Source organism: Abramis brama (assembly GCF_963993115.1).
Source record: "Abramis brama genome assembly, chromosome: 16".
NCBI lineage: Eukaryota > Metazoa > Chordata > Actinopteri > Cypriniformes > Leuciscidae > Abramis > Abramis brama.
In genome coordinates, this window is record NC_139978.1 from 12,381,101 (window position 1) to 12,397,897 (window position 16,797).

General features: G+C 36.9%; 1 protein-coding gene across 5 annotated transcripts in view; it reads left to right on the top strand.

The window, feature by feature from the left end:
- Positions 1 to 16,597, top strand: part of sorbs3 (sorbin and SH3 domain containing 3) — a 60,334-nt gene extending 43,737 nt beyond the window's left edge. For 4 of the 5 annotated variants that reach the window (XM_084086929.1, XM_084086930.1, XM_084086927.1 and 1 more), the window contains 10 exons: positions 1,367 to 1,422; positions 3,552 to 3,616; positions 4,100 to 4,149; positions 4,243 to 4,289; positions 4,507 to 4,621; positions 5,007 to 5,132; positions 6,599 to 7,111; positions 11,459 to 11,553; positions 11,856 to 11,962; positions 14,668 to 16,597. In XM_084086929.1, the coding sequence (XP_083943055.1) occupies positions 1,367 to 1,422; positions 3,552 to 3,616; positions 4,100 to 4,149; positions 4,243 to 4,289; positions 4,507 to 4,621; positions 5,007 to 5,132; positions 6,599 to 7,111; positions 11,459 to 11,553; positions 11,856 to 11,962; positions 14,668 to 14,729 (1,236 nt within the window). In that variant the 3' untranslated portion in view covers positions 14,730 to 16,597. The remainder of the gene's footprint in view (positions 1 to 1,366; positions 1,423 to 3,551; positions 3,617 to 4,099; positions 4,150 to 4,242; positions 4,290 to 4,506; positions 4,622 to 5,006; positions 5,133 to 6,598; positions 7,112 to 11,458; positions 11,554 to 11,855; positions 11,963 to 14,667) is intronic. The other variant, XM_084086931.1, reaches the window with a different exon arrangement.
- The last annotated feature ends 200 nt before the right edge of the window (positions 16,598 to 16,797 follow it).

Consider the following 16,797-nt stretch of genomic DNA (forward strand, 5'->3'; position numbering starts at 1 on the left):
CGCTGGATAGGCCCTACTCTGACAGCTGTGCATGCTGATCCTCTCTATCACTTCCTGTCATGCTGAACAGACAAAGTCTGCAGCCGCCCACCGCTGATCTTGCCTTTGAATCACGCCAGCCTGCACAATGTCTGCTCTTTAAATCCCAGCCGTGTTTATTTAATCCTTTTCTTGCCATGACTCTCTTTCTGTGATTCTTAAAGAGACAGTTCACCCAAAAAGGAAAATTATGTCATTAACACACACACGCACGCACACACACACGCACGCACACACACACACACACACATAAATAAAATACAAATTTGTGCTGGGCAACGATTAATCGTGATTAATCGCATCCAAATTAAAAGTTTGTGTTTACGTAATATAGCCTATGTGTGTTTACTGTGTATTACTGTGTAATTTGTAACACATGCATGTATGTATATATTTAAGAAACATGTGTTATTTATATATAAAATATTTATATTTATATATAATATACATTATGTATAAATATATATACAGTATATATACAAAATAATTATACACAGTACACACACGTATATTATGTAAACACAAACTTTTAGTTTGGATGCGATTAATCGTTGCCCAGCACTAATAAAAATACATAAAAAACTAACAAAGACACATATTAGACAATATTAATAGACATAAGTTCTCTATATCATACAATAAAAACAACACTGAATCAGTTACAGCTTCAAAAATAACAAAATATAAATCCATAGATTTTATGTGAAGAATTTAAATTGCTGTTCGCTAAAATTTGAACAATTCATTTAATCTAAAAGGAGCTTCTGGCTCAACGAATTCTGCACCTTTAATTGTTTAAGGCTTTATGATTCCCCATGTGCTTGTGAATTACAAACTGTGGAAATCTTAGCTGATGACCTCACAATCACCAGTTCCATCTGATTCAGATTTACAATAGAGGTCTAACGGGCTTTAAACTGAAACTCGAATCCGGCCCTCGCCCGAGAGCGTTTATCCCCACCCGACCGGACCGGTACGGTTACTTTTTGAGCTTGAACCCGAAGTCCGTTTCTCACAGCAAATACCTTTTTATAATATGCTGTATTTTAGGATTGCATGCAACGATTAGTAAACAAATACATGTAAACAAACACAGTTTCATCAAGACACAGTGGCCCCCTCAGCAGTTAGCAGACAGTCTAATTTACAATTGCAACCTAAATATATGGAGTATAGGACCCAGGGGAGCAGTGCAGCTCTCTGTTCAGGAATGGTCACCGCCTCTTGAGATTGCTTTCGAGCTACTCCCAAATACTCCTGTTGAACTGTGTCTTGAGGAGAGTTCATGTGTGTTAGAGGTGAATGAAATAGTGATTTCTATTTTCAGGGAGCTAAAGCTAACACAGCAGCCAAAAGAACAGAAGAGAACAGACAAGAAAACAGGTAAGTCTCTGAGTTTACTTAATTATACTTTGGGGGAAATCTGGTCCGAAAAGTCAACAAAATATAACAAAACCTCATAAAAAAATAAATAAAAAAATTATTGAAAATTCACTCTTAGGAGATAGGGTCAGTCTTAATCTATAGTAATAGTATAGCTTTATATATGTTATATAGCCATAAATGGCTAAGTCATGGAAATATAAGTAATGTTTGAAGTTTTAATATAATATAATATAATATAATATAATATAATATAATATAATATAATATAATATAATATAATATAATATAATATAATATAATATAATATAATTATTCTGCATCATAAGTTCTCTGTATCTGTCTTATATGTACCATTATGTTACAATATTATGTGAACAGGTGGAATGAAGTAGTTTAATCTTTTGACAAGGCCAGAGTTACAAGTTTCGTCTTTGGAATGTTTTGTAGAAATAATATCTGATAATGTGTCTGTCTAATTAATTATAATACAGTGTGACAAATGCAGCAGATTTCCCTGTTGTTTTCACTCTCTTATTAAGGTCATATGACATGCCCGGCCTGTCTCCTCGTCTGATTGGTTAATTGTTGACTCTTTGGCCGTCGGCCCACATACCCGACCCCATGCTGAGCTCTTTGTGTGCCTGTTCATGTGTTTGTGTATTTGTGAGAGTGTCTAAGTGTGTGTGGCATTCAAATTGAGGATGTCTCAGTCTTTACTCACATGCTTGACCTTGTTCATCCTGTTAATAAAGTGGTACAGTATTGGTTCTTAAACTGTATTAGACACAGTTTTTCTGCCCGCATCGCTGCTCCACAAGCAGTTATCCCCCTCTTTATGTGCTTTGACACAGCAGAGCTATAAAAGGCAAAGTTAGCTCCCTCCAGGCCTATACTTCAGATGTTCATGCCCATTCTGACACCTTAAGGTTCAGTATTTGCTCGCCAGGGGCCCATATCTCACTGGATCTGACACATTCTTGAGTTCTCCCTCTGTTTTTCTGTGGCATGTTGATGTTTTCTGCCCCCTTCAGCCCCCTGCTGACTACCCCCCCCCACCCTCAAAATGCCATAAATGCTACAAAAAGGATACAGAGTGAGGACAGTTTTACAGCTTCCCTCTTTCTGGAATGATTATCAACCCTGGGGCTGAAAACCTGTTAACTGGTTGTTGGGTTCAAAAATTGTTATGCTGCCATTTCATCAACATCATTTTTTTTATATATATATATAACACATTATACAGTTCATTGTCAAACATTCATCCCCACAAGAGAAAAAAAAATCAGCAATATGTAGAAATATTGTTAAGAAGGCACATTTACTTGAGGAAAAGTATGATGTTTATGCTTAAAATGAGTAAAACTATTTGGGATACATGGGATAAAAACAACTTAATTCAAGAGATATTTTATATATACAGTGTTATCTTGCACCGTATTATATTTTAAAGATGTTTAGAGCAGCAGAAACCTCTACCATTAGTTAAATCTCTCAGGTCTGTCACATATTCATAAATATTCCCATAATTCTGGGTCCTCATAGCTGAGACAGACCATCTGTTGTGTTTTATGGAATTCTTCCTGTCTTCCTTGAGTCTCCAATGTAACTCAGAGGAAGGTTTTTTTTCAAAGCTCAGGAGACTGAGATGTGTGTTGTTCATTTGTGTATCAGTGTTGTCTCCATTTATTCATTTAAAATAGGAATAAATATGAAATTGTTGAATATAGTGCTGTAAAATGAGCGTGAATAGCTTAAATTGTTGATGACAAATGTTGGAGTTCATGTTCATCTCGATTGCAGATTTTGGTGTCTTGCATGACAAATTTGTTGCACATTTTGAAGCATTGTTGAGATTTAATCTGAAGTCACACCTGAGATTATTGGTTTGTTTCTTTGGGGGAAAAACATGAGGAGACTATAGAAAAGTCTCTAATTAATCTCCATTTAATCTCTGCTGTCCAGGCAAAACATCTGAGACGTGAAATAGATCTTGTTATCTTTCTTACATACTAATAACTAATAATTGTTTTTAAGGAATGAACTTTCACCTCACTGTTTTTGACTTCAGTGTTCTTCATTTAAATGGTATAGATGTGTCACATGATAATTTTGTTTTTCTTTTCCAGCTATCCCATAATCCCCTGCTCAGCTGTAAAGCAGGGCACAACAGCAAGCTTCATGCATGCTGATGGTAAGATACAGTCATCTTCCTATCCCCTCCTGTCCTCTATTTCCTATTTCCTTGAACTTCTCGCCAATCTTCTCCTCTCCTCTCATTCCCCAAGGCACAATTTGAACAATTAATACAAAGTAAACACGTTTCTGTGAAATGAGGAAAACAAATGAAGTCAATCACTATTCATCAGGACAGGAAATGTGTAACAAGGAGCAGGATGGAGGTCTTGATTGCAGATTAGATTTTTCCAGTTGTTTTTCCTGGAGATTAATGCAGAATGAGTCTGCCACACTAAACACATTAACGTGCGCAGAGCTGGAGGCCCATTGAAATGGTCAATGGGCCATTGAGCAAAAAAAAAGTTAATTTGGATTAAAAAGAAGGCCCTGTCCCAAATGGAACCCTAAGCCCTCATGATCTTCCTCTGAGTTCGCACTTTCGTGATGTAATTGCGCTTTGATTTTGGTATATGATGGGCTGATATCTGTTCCTCTACAGGTCGCACATCCTCAGACATGGATTTCCCACCTAAGAAAGAAGAGAGAAAGGTACAGCATTTGATCTTTTTCCTTGAAGTTTGGATGGAAAGTACATATTTGACACAGACTTTGAGAAAGAACGGCTGTTTTTTTTCTACACAGATGAAAGCAGCCCGAGCCAAATTTAGTTTCCAAGCACAGTCACCAAAGTAAGTAGAAACAAAAGACACAACACAGATTTCATTATTCATAATTATTTTCAGAACTGGATATGGTAGAAGGTTACGGGGAAGTCGTAAAAAAAATAAAATAAAGTTCTCTGATTTGTTGTTCAGTATGATTAGTTTTATACATTTTACCACATTTATAATCACACACCCTATCTTCCCTAATCCATTATTATTGTCTCTGACCTGTCATCCATAGGGAGCTGACCATACAAAAAGGTGATGTTGTGTACATTCACCGACAGGTGGATGCCAACTGGTATGAAGGAGAGCATCATGGGAGAGTGGGAATCTTTCCCACCAGCTATGTGGAGGTTTGTCAAGTCAAGTCACCTTTATTTATATAGTGCTTTATACAGTACAGATTCTTTCAAACCAGCTTTACATGGGATAAACAGGAAAATGATGATCAGTGATGTAAAGCAGCTCAAAAAAGACAGTGTCATTTTTCAGATGAAGTCAGTTCAGTATTGATTCAGTTCAGTTCAATAACTATGTAAACTTCATTACTAATGAAATGAGTTCAATTCAGCAATAAAGCAGCTGTGTAGAAAACAGTGATGTCATCATCCAGCTCGATTCAGTTCAAGTTTATTTCACTTTCGGTAGTGTCAGTGCAGTCAAATCAGTGTATGCAAATGAAACACTGCGTCTCGTCGTCTCTTGTCATTAGCATCCCTTCCTATCTTTTCTTTCCAGATTATTCCTCCAACGGAGAAGCCCACTCCAATAAAGTCTCCTACCATCCAGGTGTTGGAGTATGGAGAGGCTGTTGCCCTGTTCAACTTCAATGCCGACCTGCCTGTGGAACTGTCCTTCAGAAAGGTGCCATACATATCACACACTCTACCATACACTACAACTAATTTATCATGTTCAGTTCATTATCATAAAATATTTTACTACAGGCTAATTTTCTCGCTTTTTAAATGAGCCGTGGAAACCTTATTAATACCATTTGCAGCTGGTTTGAAATGTATAAACAGTTTGTGACCTTTCATTGCCTTTAATCATGCTCTTGTGTTTATGGTATTTCAATCATGAACAAATCTGTATTTAAAACAAATGTAATCAACTTGAATCACTGTAATGAATCAAAATCCCCATTGCTAGATGTTAAAGAGATAGTTCGCCCTGCCCCGTACAGGTTTGGAGACATGAGGGTCTCCAAACTTAACAACTTAAACTGTCGTAAATCTTTGAACGCTTTAGAGCACAGACTTGAGTTTGATCTCTTTTTAAAGACGACACTTGACAAATTATTGCTGGTGAAAAAAGTTTAATAACGTGAACTTAAAAAAAAGTTCGAATTTTATGTTTATTATAAAAATATAAAAATGCACAAAAATACTATTTTTTCAATTTTGAATATAATATAATATGAATATATATTTTCAAAAACACATTTTACTCTAAATCTGCACTGAAAACTAAACAAGTTGTGTTCCAAATTTGAAGGTGATATGAGCTTTCAGGAAGATTTTGTCGGGCGCAGTACCAAAAGTTTTCACTAGATGAAATTCGTCTCCCATTCATTTCCAATGCGGTCATTTTTGACTGCAAGGAGTACAGGTGTGACTATTTTTTTCAGGACCATTTAACCTTTTTGAATCATGCCCATGTTTTTTTTGTGTGTTCACATAGCAAGTGCCAAAACCTATACAAAGTAAAAAAAATAAAATAAATGTTGGTCAACAATGACCAAAAAGCACCAGAGGGTCAAACAGTGGTCCGGGGCCCACTAGGGGTCTCAGCAACATTCGAAGGTGACCTCAAGATGACAAAATGAACATTACAAATATAAAATATCTTTAATTAACACCCTCAACCAGTGTTTTTTCTTTGAAGAACCAGGAGTCTTGAAAAACTGAATATATGAAATAGCCTAATTATTAACCTAATGTATATAAAACATCAATCAAATTTAAATATTAAAATCCCTTTCCAGTAAATCATGCTTGGATGAGCCTTGGAGTCAAGAAGGCTGAGAACCACTGCTTTAAGGCTTAAGTTTGGTAACTGGCGTAATGAATCTTAATCATGTCATGTTCAGACATGTAAATCAAGTCTTTGTGTTTGACTTCCAGCCCTAACTAGCACAGCTTTGTAGAGAAAATGGTTGCTTGGAACAATTATAGTCAATTATACAGTTTCACCATTATACACAAATATCCAACCACAGAACGCTACAAATGACCAATCAGAGTCAAGAATTCCAAAGAACCGTGTAATAAGCGATGAAACAGCTTCAACAGCTTTCTTCTCTCTTCTGTTCGGTGTCTCTGTCTCAGGGCGAGATTATCTCAATCGTCAGGCGTGTTGATGATCACTGGCTGGAGGGTCGTATCGCCGGCACCACCCGAAGTGGAATCTTCCCCATCAGCTACGTCCAGGTCAACAAAATGCCCCGCACTAAAAGCAGTGATGACTTTCCATCTTCTCCCACTCTTACCCCAGAGCCCCTCAGTCCCGGCCGGCCACAGCACTCCCCCCTGTCTCCCCTGTCACGCTCCCCCGAACCCCAGCTTTCACCTCACAAACACTCCAGCCAATCACGCTCCCCTCTGTCACATGCACAGCCCATCTCTCCAAAACCATCAAACCACTTTTTGTTCTCGCCTGGCCCCACTTCATCCATCCCACCCAGCAACAACTGGACGGGATTGCAGCACCCTCACAACCCACTGGAAAAGGACACCAGATCACCTGTGTCACCCTCCAATCATGTGCTGACATCTCCGCAGGGCCCGGGACTGTCAGCGAACACCGGCGCAATGCCAGCGCGCCCTTCGTACATCACACAGGTTTGTGCAGAGAAACAATACTATACTGTATATTTACATGTATGAACTTCTGTATCAGCCAGGCCCTATTAAAGCAGATGTTTTGGTAACACTTTACAATAAGGTTCATTAGTTAACATTAGTTAACTACCTTTGTTAAACATGAACTAAGAATGAACAATACTTCTACAGCATTTATTAATCTAAGTTAATATTAATTTCAACATTTACTATTACATTATTACAATCAAATGTTGTATTTGTTAACATTAGTTAATGCACTGTGAACTAACTATTAACTTTTAACTAAGAAGATTAACTAATACAGTAACAAATGTGTTGCTCATTTTGTTAGTTCATGTTAGTTAATACATTAACTAATGTTAACTAATTAACCTTATTGTGAAGTGTTACTGATGTTTTTTTTAGTAAATACTTAGTATTGTGGTAAATAATGTGGCCGATGTACAATACATTGGTACACTACCGTTCAAAATAAACCCCATTTATTTGGGGTCAGTACAATTTTTTTAAGAAATTAATATCTTATTCAGCAAGAATGCATGAAATTGATCAAAAGTGTCAGTAGAGACACTTATGTTACATCAAAAAATCCTAAAAAAAAGTTATTAATCCAATAAAAAATATAAAAGGTGCAGTAAGCGTTTTCAGAGAAACACTGTTGATATATGAAATTGACACCCAAACAAACCCCTCCCTTCATTTCTCCGCGCCCAAAATAACAAACACACCATGCAACACCAGCAACGACTAACATCAGACATCTCACGCAAATATGCTGTGATTCAACAACAACAAAAGCATAACTTGGTTCTGTGAAACAGCAAAATAACCAATAGCTGTTTCTCAATTCCAACTTAGAAAGCAAAGAACGGACTTGTGTTAACCTTGAAAGAACGAACTCGGGAGGACGCAAGGACACAGAACGCATCTTTGTGAGAATTGAGATGTGCTGCGATCTTGCTGCTCAAGTGACCGTCCCAGCTAATGCACAACAAATACAACATAACATCACAAACAAGCGTCATAACCTGATAAAACATTTCTGTTCTTGAGAACTGGAATTGAACTTCAACGGTTGATGATGTGTTCTAGTTTGAGAACACATAATTAGAAACAGCCAATGTTACTCTAGTATCGAGCAGAAACAAGCAACCTTTCTGCTCTCTAATGTCGCTCCAGCGCTGGAAAGCTTTTCTAATATCGTAACCCTTCCTTTCCCAATTATGTTCCTCTGACATTGTCTTCTTTGGTAATATCTCAGCCATCTCTCTTTCTACAAATATCCCGCTCTCTCACTTTCTCTCCATCATGAGCAGATACGCCCCCTAGTTTTTTTTTTTTTCAGCACACACAGAACAGACATCTAGCAAATAGTCACAAAATGGTTTGTTTGGTTGTTGATTTACAGTGTTTCTCAGCATTCACTCACTGCTTTGCTCTAGAATGTCACACTTTTTAGCAAAATATGATGTGCATTTCATAGCATTTTAGCTTTTGACAACAATTTGTAAGGTGAAGGACTCTTGTATTATCCCTTAATTACAAAAACATGATTCCTGTCTTCCACTGAGACAGGTCACATCTGTTTGTTCAATTCTCAGCCGATTTTCACATGTAGGCTATGACATTATTTTATGCCTAATCCTGATTTCAAGGTTTAGAATTATGGCCAGTGACAGAATAAAATGCAATCACATCCAAACAGTGACAGGAAAAAAAATCTTATTTATAAATTGGGTTTATGTAAAGTTCTTTGCCATTAAATGGGTATTTGAGCTTATTTTTCCATTGCAGATTGCAAAAAGATAAAGTCCCCCTGTAGTCAATAATTGTACCTCTTAAAACTCATCTTTGATCACCAAAATGACACATTTAAAGTTTTTTCCTTAAAAAAATTCTTCATGCCTTAAAATAGCTTAAATGTAACTCTACACCTTTGCCTCATTATATGAATATGCAAATTAGCCCCGCCTCCACTCACTCACTCACACCAGCTCAGAGATCCACTCGTTGACGATCACACCTTGACCTGATTGGTTACAAGGTTGTTTGTGACGTCAGAAACACCAGCGATTTCAAACCCCGTTTTTGAGACTGTCTTTGGTTCACTGCAGTTTTAAGGAGAACATAGCAATGGTGTTGACTTATGAATTTGCACATGGTTTGTCTTAAAGGTGCCTTGTGTCAAAAAAAATACATTCATACTGCACATTCCATACCAGATGGGGGCAGTATACCTCCAGAAAGTGAGTTGGTCTACTCTAGAGTATGAATATGACATCTTCAAGCTACTCCCCTTCACCTTTACCAGTGAATATGTTCATATTCGTTTTGTTCATATTACATTTTTATTGTTAGTTTGAATTACATTAATTTGACAGACAGCATTCGCTGATGTTGACCAAGCTAGCGCCAACGCAACCAGAGCTGCCAACTCTCTCGCATTCACCGTGAGACTCACGCAATTGACACTTCACACGCTCTCACGCCACACATCAATTTTCTCACGCACAGAAAAATCGCGAAGCAAAGAGGACACGGAGACCGACAGACTAGACAGACAGAGCAGGTTAGTTATGATATAAAAAAAAAATCTCAGCTCTCAGATTCTGTCAATTTTATTACGCAATTCAAACAATACCGTTTTGGCGCTTGTAAATGTTACACGACAGATCCCTAGCGCACGTGAACCGATCATCTCTACTAATAGTAAAAAAACACGAACACTGTTAAAAGATACAGTAGGCTACAACTTACCAAAATGTATTCCTCATACATAATATCGACCAATCAGTGTTTTTTATCAGCGTGAAGAGGTCAATAACACAGTTGGAGAACAATTATGTCAGATTTACCTCAGGAAAGCCATTTAATAAACATAATATAGGTCACGTAAGTTAGTTGGCAAGAAAAAAAGAGCTATAGAGATTGTGCTATATATGTCAAGTCAAGTCAAGTCAAGTGTATTTATATAGCGCTTTTCACAATACAGATTGCATCAAAGCAGCTTCACAGCATTAAACCAAAATAACACAACAAGGTTGTTTCTAGTGTAAATTTATTGATTGATAAAATTAAATTAATATCCCCAAAATATCCCCAAAATATCCCTTTATAAAAAACACATATATGTGTACTATTACAATACTATATTTATGTACGTTATATATACGTTTATCGAACAGCCTTCAATACATTTCTATGTTATAACTTCCCGAAAAAACTACACAAACATATAAAACAAACTTCTAACGAAATACTAACAGCATCTTACTTCCCAATCCAAAAGAAATGTTGCAAGTTAGGAGTCGAACCTCATTTCTTTCATGTCCATTAGTTGTCTCCAGCGATGAAAAGCAGTGCCAATGTTTACTCTGGTTCTGTTCCTTTTTTTTATCAGATTTTATTTGAATGTAGTAGTGGACAGTAGGCTACTTTCCACACGATTGACATCAGGTTCAAGTATGCCCACAAGCCGTGCGAGTTATTCGTGTATTGCATGTTTGACTGGTGGTTATGTTGCCCGCATACCGCCTCCCATGGCCGAAACTGGTATTACGACACCTGTCGGGCCGTGGCTAGTAATGCTAATGCTAATTCAGGTTGATATCTCTGCAGCACTATAACTTGTCATTTTTTTAATGACATCATTGCCCTTATTTCTTCTCATTCTTTTGATGCGTGTAGCTCATTTTTTGGATATTTTTACCTCAATTCTGACACATGGCACCTTTAAAGCATATCAAAAACACAACATAGACATTTAAACAACATTAAAAGCTTGATTTTCACCACAGGGGGACTTTAAAAGATTTTGGATAGCCTACTTCTTTTTGTCATTAAACTTTTTAAACTTTGTCACGGTTTGGAATTTTTTTATTCTATTTTTAGTTTGTGTTTCTCTGCTCCATTGATTATTGATTATCTCCTCGTTTGTTTCTATGATTACGTATAATTATCACCTGTCAGTTTTGTCGTTTTGTATGTAAGCCCCCTGTTTTGTTCAGTCCCTTGTCGGTTCTCATTTCAGTTTATGTGGTTTGTGTTTTTGTCTGTGTTTCCTGGATATCTCCTGCGTATTTATTACTTGGAATAAAGACTTTGTTTGTTAACTCGGCGTTATCGCCGTGCGTGCTGCATAACATTATCAATTATAGGCTGTATAATACTAAGAAATGTTTCTTAAGCACCAAATCAGCATATTAGAAGGAAGGATCATGTGACACTGAAGAGTTGAAAATTCAGCTTTTCTATCACAGGAATCAATATGTTTTCAGAATATATTAAAATAGAGAACAGATATTTTATAGTAAAACAAAACTAAATTTTAACAATCATTTTTAGGATGGGACCAGAACACAATCTCCACAGCCCAACGCACAGGTTAAGATTCCCTCCACATCACGGTCTCCTGTGAACAAGGGTCATTCACAACAACTGTGAGTACATTATTCACTACTTCTGACCTAATTCAAGCAGACATAGATATATCATTTATTAGTTACATTAGTTACATATTACATTTATTAGTTTTATGATTGATTAAAGGGAGAATTAAGTCAATTTCCTTATTTACTCACCAACGTTGTGAAAGAAAGTCATAGTTTGCTGAGTAAAACATGACAGGATGTTAATTTCTGGACGAACTGTTCCTTCAAATATGTGCAAAAAACTGTACACAAATCCAGCTATATTGTACTGATATCATTCTTTTTCATTCACTCTTTCTCTTTGCATTCAGGTATAAAGCGGTTTACAACTATAACCCCCAGAATAAAGACGAGCTGGAGTTGAGAGAAGGAGACCTGGTTCAGGTCATAGAGAAGTGTGATGACGGCTGGTTTGTAGGTAATCGTCCTTTAAGAAAACTCTACTTACACTATTAGCATAAAGTCTGCTCCACTTTACAGCTTATTCTGGCTACTGTTTTACAGGTAAAGAGACTAATCATAGTTTCTAGGGATGCATGATACATTTGTATTATATCAACTATAGCTTGTATTATAGATCAATTATATTTGATAGATATATATTGATTATAAATTTTGCAATGCAATGCCTAAATTGAGTTCTAGCATTTTAAACTATTGATATTATTTTTGTGTTGTAGAAGAGAATTGTAGGTGCTTTTTAATCTGAAATTGGCAATAATAGAATATTATACAGTATTATAGAATTTTATTATGAAGAATATAAATATAAATATGTGTCAGAATTTACAGTCCAGAATTATTATAAACACTACCGTTCAAAAGTTTGGGGTCAGTAAGATTTTGTAATGTTTTTGCTGACTCTCTTATGCTCACTAAGGCAGCTTTTATTTGATTAAAAGTCACATGATCTTCTGAAATCATTCTAATATGCTGATTTGGTGCATTTCTTATAATTATCAATGCTGAGCAGTTGTGCTGCTTAATATGCTCATGGAACCGTGATACAATTTTTCAGGATTCTTTGATGAATAGAAAGTTCAAAAGAACAGCATTTATTTGAAATATAATTTTTTTGTAACATTATGGGCCCTATCACACACCTGGCGCAATGCAGCGTCAAGCGCGACGCAAGTGTTTTTTGCTAGTTTCAGCCCGACGCAGTTATCATTTTCACGTCCTGCGCCACGTTGTTTAAATAGCAAATGCATTTGCACCCATTTGTGCGCCCATGGGCGTTCTGGTCTGAAAACGAGGTGTGTTCAGGCGCATTGTTGGCGCGTTGCTATTTTGAGGCAACTGAAATAGACTGCACCATTGACCAACACAAACCTGGTCTAAAGTCAATGGTGCAATATTTTTTTTATTTAAAGAGCGTGTTAGTAATGCGCCTATATAGGCGGGTCCACAACGTGCGTACACTCTTGTCGTAGATTTTTCCCTAAACCTAACTAAGTCCTATCTCATCTGACTTAAGTCTACCTGGGCCTATAATACTTATACTCTAGCGCGTCTACACATCGACGTCGGCTGAGTACAACCCTATACTCTAGCGCGTCTACACATCGACGTTGGCTGGGTGCTAATCCTATACTCTAGCACGTCTACACATCAACGGCGGCTGAGTCTAATCCTGTACCCTAGCGCGTCTACACATCGACGTCGGCTGGGTGCTAACCCTATACCCTAGCGCGTCTACACATCGACGGCAGCTGAGTCTAATCCTGTACCCTAGTGCGTCTACACATCGACGTCGGCTGGGTGCTAATACCTGTTCCCGTAACTAGCTTATTTCCTGCGCAGGAACAATCGACAAACAGACCTTAGCAAATGTCCTTTAAATGCTTTAATCACGGCCGGAGGATCTCTCGAGCAGTTCTCAGAGAATCTCCCCCAAGAAGAAGTAAGGCCGGAGGATCTCTGACAAATTCCATTGAGAATCCCACCAGCTAACACGAATACAACAGTTTTTATAGAATAGGGAGGTATGGCAAAATGATATGAATTTGATTGGTTCTTCACATGCAAACCCTTCTGTTACTAGGTAAAGCAAACTTTGTTTTAATGATTACTTCATTGTTAATCACAAGGTTCAAATTCAGTCATCTGTCTAGTTTCAATTCCCAAATGTGTTATTTATACACTCACACAACCAAAGTAAAAGGGGTATGGCAACACAACATACAGCATTCAAAAACACAGGACAGAACGTTTTAGTACATTGTGTTTCAAAGTGTTATCATGTTAGGCCTGAAAAAGGAAGTAAGGTTAGATGTTAGAGACATGGTTAGTTTGATATACAGTTTACTATTTTATCTATTAAAAATCCACCACACTCTGCTTATTACACACACAGGGTCACGCAGCACACAAACTAGCAAAATATAAAAAATAAAAGGATTACAGTGTAAAATTGCGCACGAGCAGATCCGTTTGCACTCTGGAGACTCGTTCGGTCTTAGTTTCCACTATCAAATTCCGCCATGTAAATAGCGAATCCGCCATGGCGCCAGCGCATCTGGCATTTAAAGGGAATGGGAGATGAGACTCTGATTGGTTTATTGCACGTAAAGCCTAAAACACACCCATTACTCATTAAGAGAATAGGGACAACCCTTTTAGATCATGTTTTCATGTAGATCATGCCGACCATTTTCCCCGTCGTTAAACTAGCAAAAGTGGATTCAGACACGCCCTAAGTGAACTTGTACCGTACGCTTTAGACAATGCGTTTAGATCATTAAAATAGGGCCCTATAAATGTCTTTACTGTCACTTTTGTTTAATTTACCGCTTCCTTGATAAATAAAAGTTTTAATTTCTTTCAACAACAAAAAATCTGAACCCAGATGTTTGAATTGTAGTGTATATAAATTGTTGCAGATAATAACACAGCGGAATATACAGTTCTACTCATAAACAGCATGTGACAAAACTGAAATATGTATCTTTTAAAGACTTTCCCTGTACTGCCCTCTATTGGCCAATTGTGACGTTACAGTAACTTCCACCATCGGTGCATCTCATAATCAACAGATTCTTTTTTTTTGGTATGTTTTAAGCGGTAGTTATTTGTGCCATCTGTTTTCTTGCTTAAATGACATTTATTTTCTCTTCCTGTCAGGTACGTCTGGAAGGACCAAAGCTTTTGGAACATTCCCTGGCAACTATGTGGCACCAGTTTAAGAGCTTCCACCAATTCTTCCTGGCAGATTCTATTTCACTGACACTACAGGCTCAACCACTAATCAATGCAATATACATTCTGTCTGTACTGTCACTGTACACTATTTACAAAACTACTGCCCCTCTTCACACACAAATATATACTTACAAATTCTTCCTTCACATCATCCACCAAGCATGTGCACTCCTCACCTTATTACTATGGTGCCCATGTTTCCCATAGTAACTACTCTTACAGATGTTGGACACAGATGGGTTTGTCACAGTATGATCACTCACATGTGTGTATTTGTGATGAATCCACCAACACTATTGACGTTATCTTAGCTTACTTACCCAATGTCTTTGTAAAGTTTACCTCCATTTTGGTTTCAGATTTGCTATGAACACTACATATCCTGAGGATCTGGATCTAAGACATGGTTAAAAAAACATCAAGGTTCTTTTTTTTTTAAACGATCATCACAGTTGTCATTTACCTGCTGGCTTAGCTGATCACCACATCATATTATTAACACCGCCGCAGCCTTTGCAATCATTATCAAGTGTATGTAAACGCTTAATGCAATTGCCTCCAAATGTTTAAACTGGTTCACGTTTATTGTGTAACAAACCCAGCATGCAACATTATCTTAAGCTTTAGGAGAGGGTTGAAAGTGTTGAGGCAGTGCTGTTTCAAACTCTTTTGTATGGATAAGTCTCCTGCTCAGTGAAAAATCAGTGGTGGGTTCCATCCAAACTAGATTAAACATGGTTTCTGACTATATAAACTATTTTAATCCATAGGGCTATCTAAAACCATATTCAAATGAACATACATTAATGCAACTGAGGGCAATTCACACCAATGAAGTTAACTATAAAGGCCCGTTCACACCCAGGATGAAAACTATAAAGATAACGATAAAGATATTCTGTCACTTTAAATACTCGAGCTTATTACAGCAGGATGGATTTATTTATTAAAGGATAGCCTCTTGAGATGCAACATCTCATTGAGGCTATCCTCAATGAGATGTGGATCTCAGGATTCTGATTGGCTGTCAGTGTTTTTATCGTTTATCAGCTGGATAAAATCGTTCTGAAAGTGATTGCAACGATATCGTTTCTCTGCTGTTATCATTATAGCTTTATTGTGAACTCTGATATTCTTTAATACTGAGAACGATTTTTAGAACTATATCGTCATCTTTATGGTTATCGTCCTTGGTGTTAATAGGCCTTAACGATAAAGATACAGTTAGTTATAAAAATCGTTATATATATATATATATATATATATATATAAAAGAATAGCAGAGTCACGACAAAAATGGTAACGGCACAGTAAACGATATTGTTGGAATCACTATTTGAATTGTTTTTCCAGCTGATGAATGATAAAAACATTGACATCCAATCAGAATCCATCCGGCTTTAAAGAGCTCGAGCATTTAAAGTAACAGACGACAAAACTGCAGCGCGCGCATAGTATAAACAGACCACTATCGTTTGCTAGTGTGGACGCTAATAAAGTTATCATTGTCGTTATCTTTATAGTTATCGTTCTTAGTGTGAACGGGACTTTTAGTCTTGATCAAACGAACATCATGATTTGCAGTTAGTCATTCACAGTGCAAAAAAAGAAAAAAAGCCGGTGTTCATTCTATTCATTTGAATTCCACCATTAACTCCTTTTGTCTTCTGTTTTAATTTTTCTGGGAACTGAAGTAGCTGATTGCATTTTGTTGTACAGATTGTTGAATCGTTATCGCACAGTTATCGAATAATGGGAAAAAAAGATAATATATTTTTATTGACACACAATGTATTGTAGTAGCCTATGTAAGGTACTCACAGATTTTGATAATGATCAAATAAATAATGAAAAAAAAAAAAAAAACATTGGTTGCTTGTTACTTTCATTAAGAGCTTAATTCGAATCATTGCAATTATTTACACAGTCCAATCTGAATACCTTTCAGTGTCTGGTCTACAGTAAATGGTTCTGCTGTTATTCATAAGCTGTCTTTCATTAGTCAACACACCTACGGAACAAATTACATCATTAGCCTTGAGAACATGATGA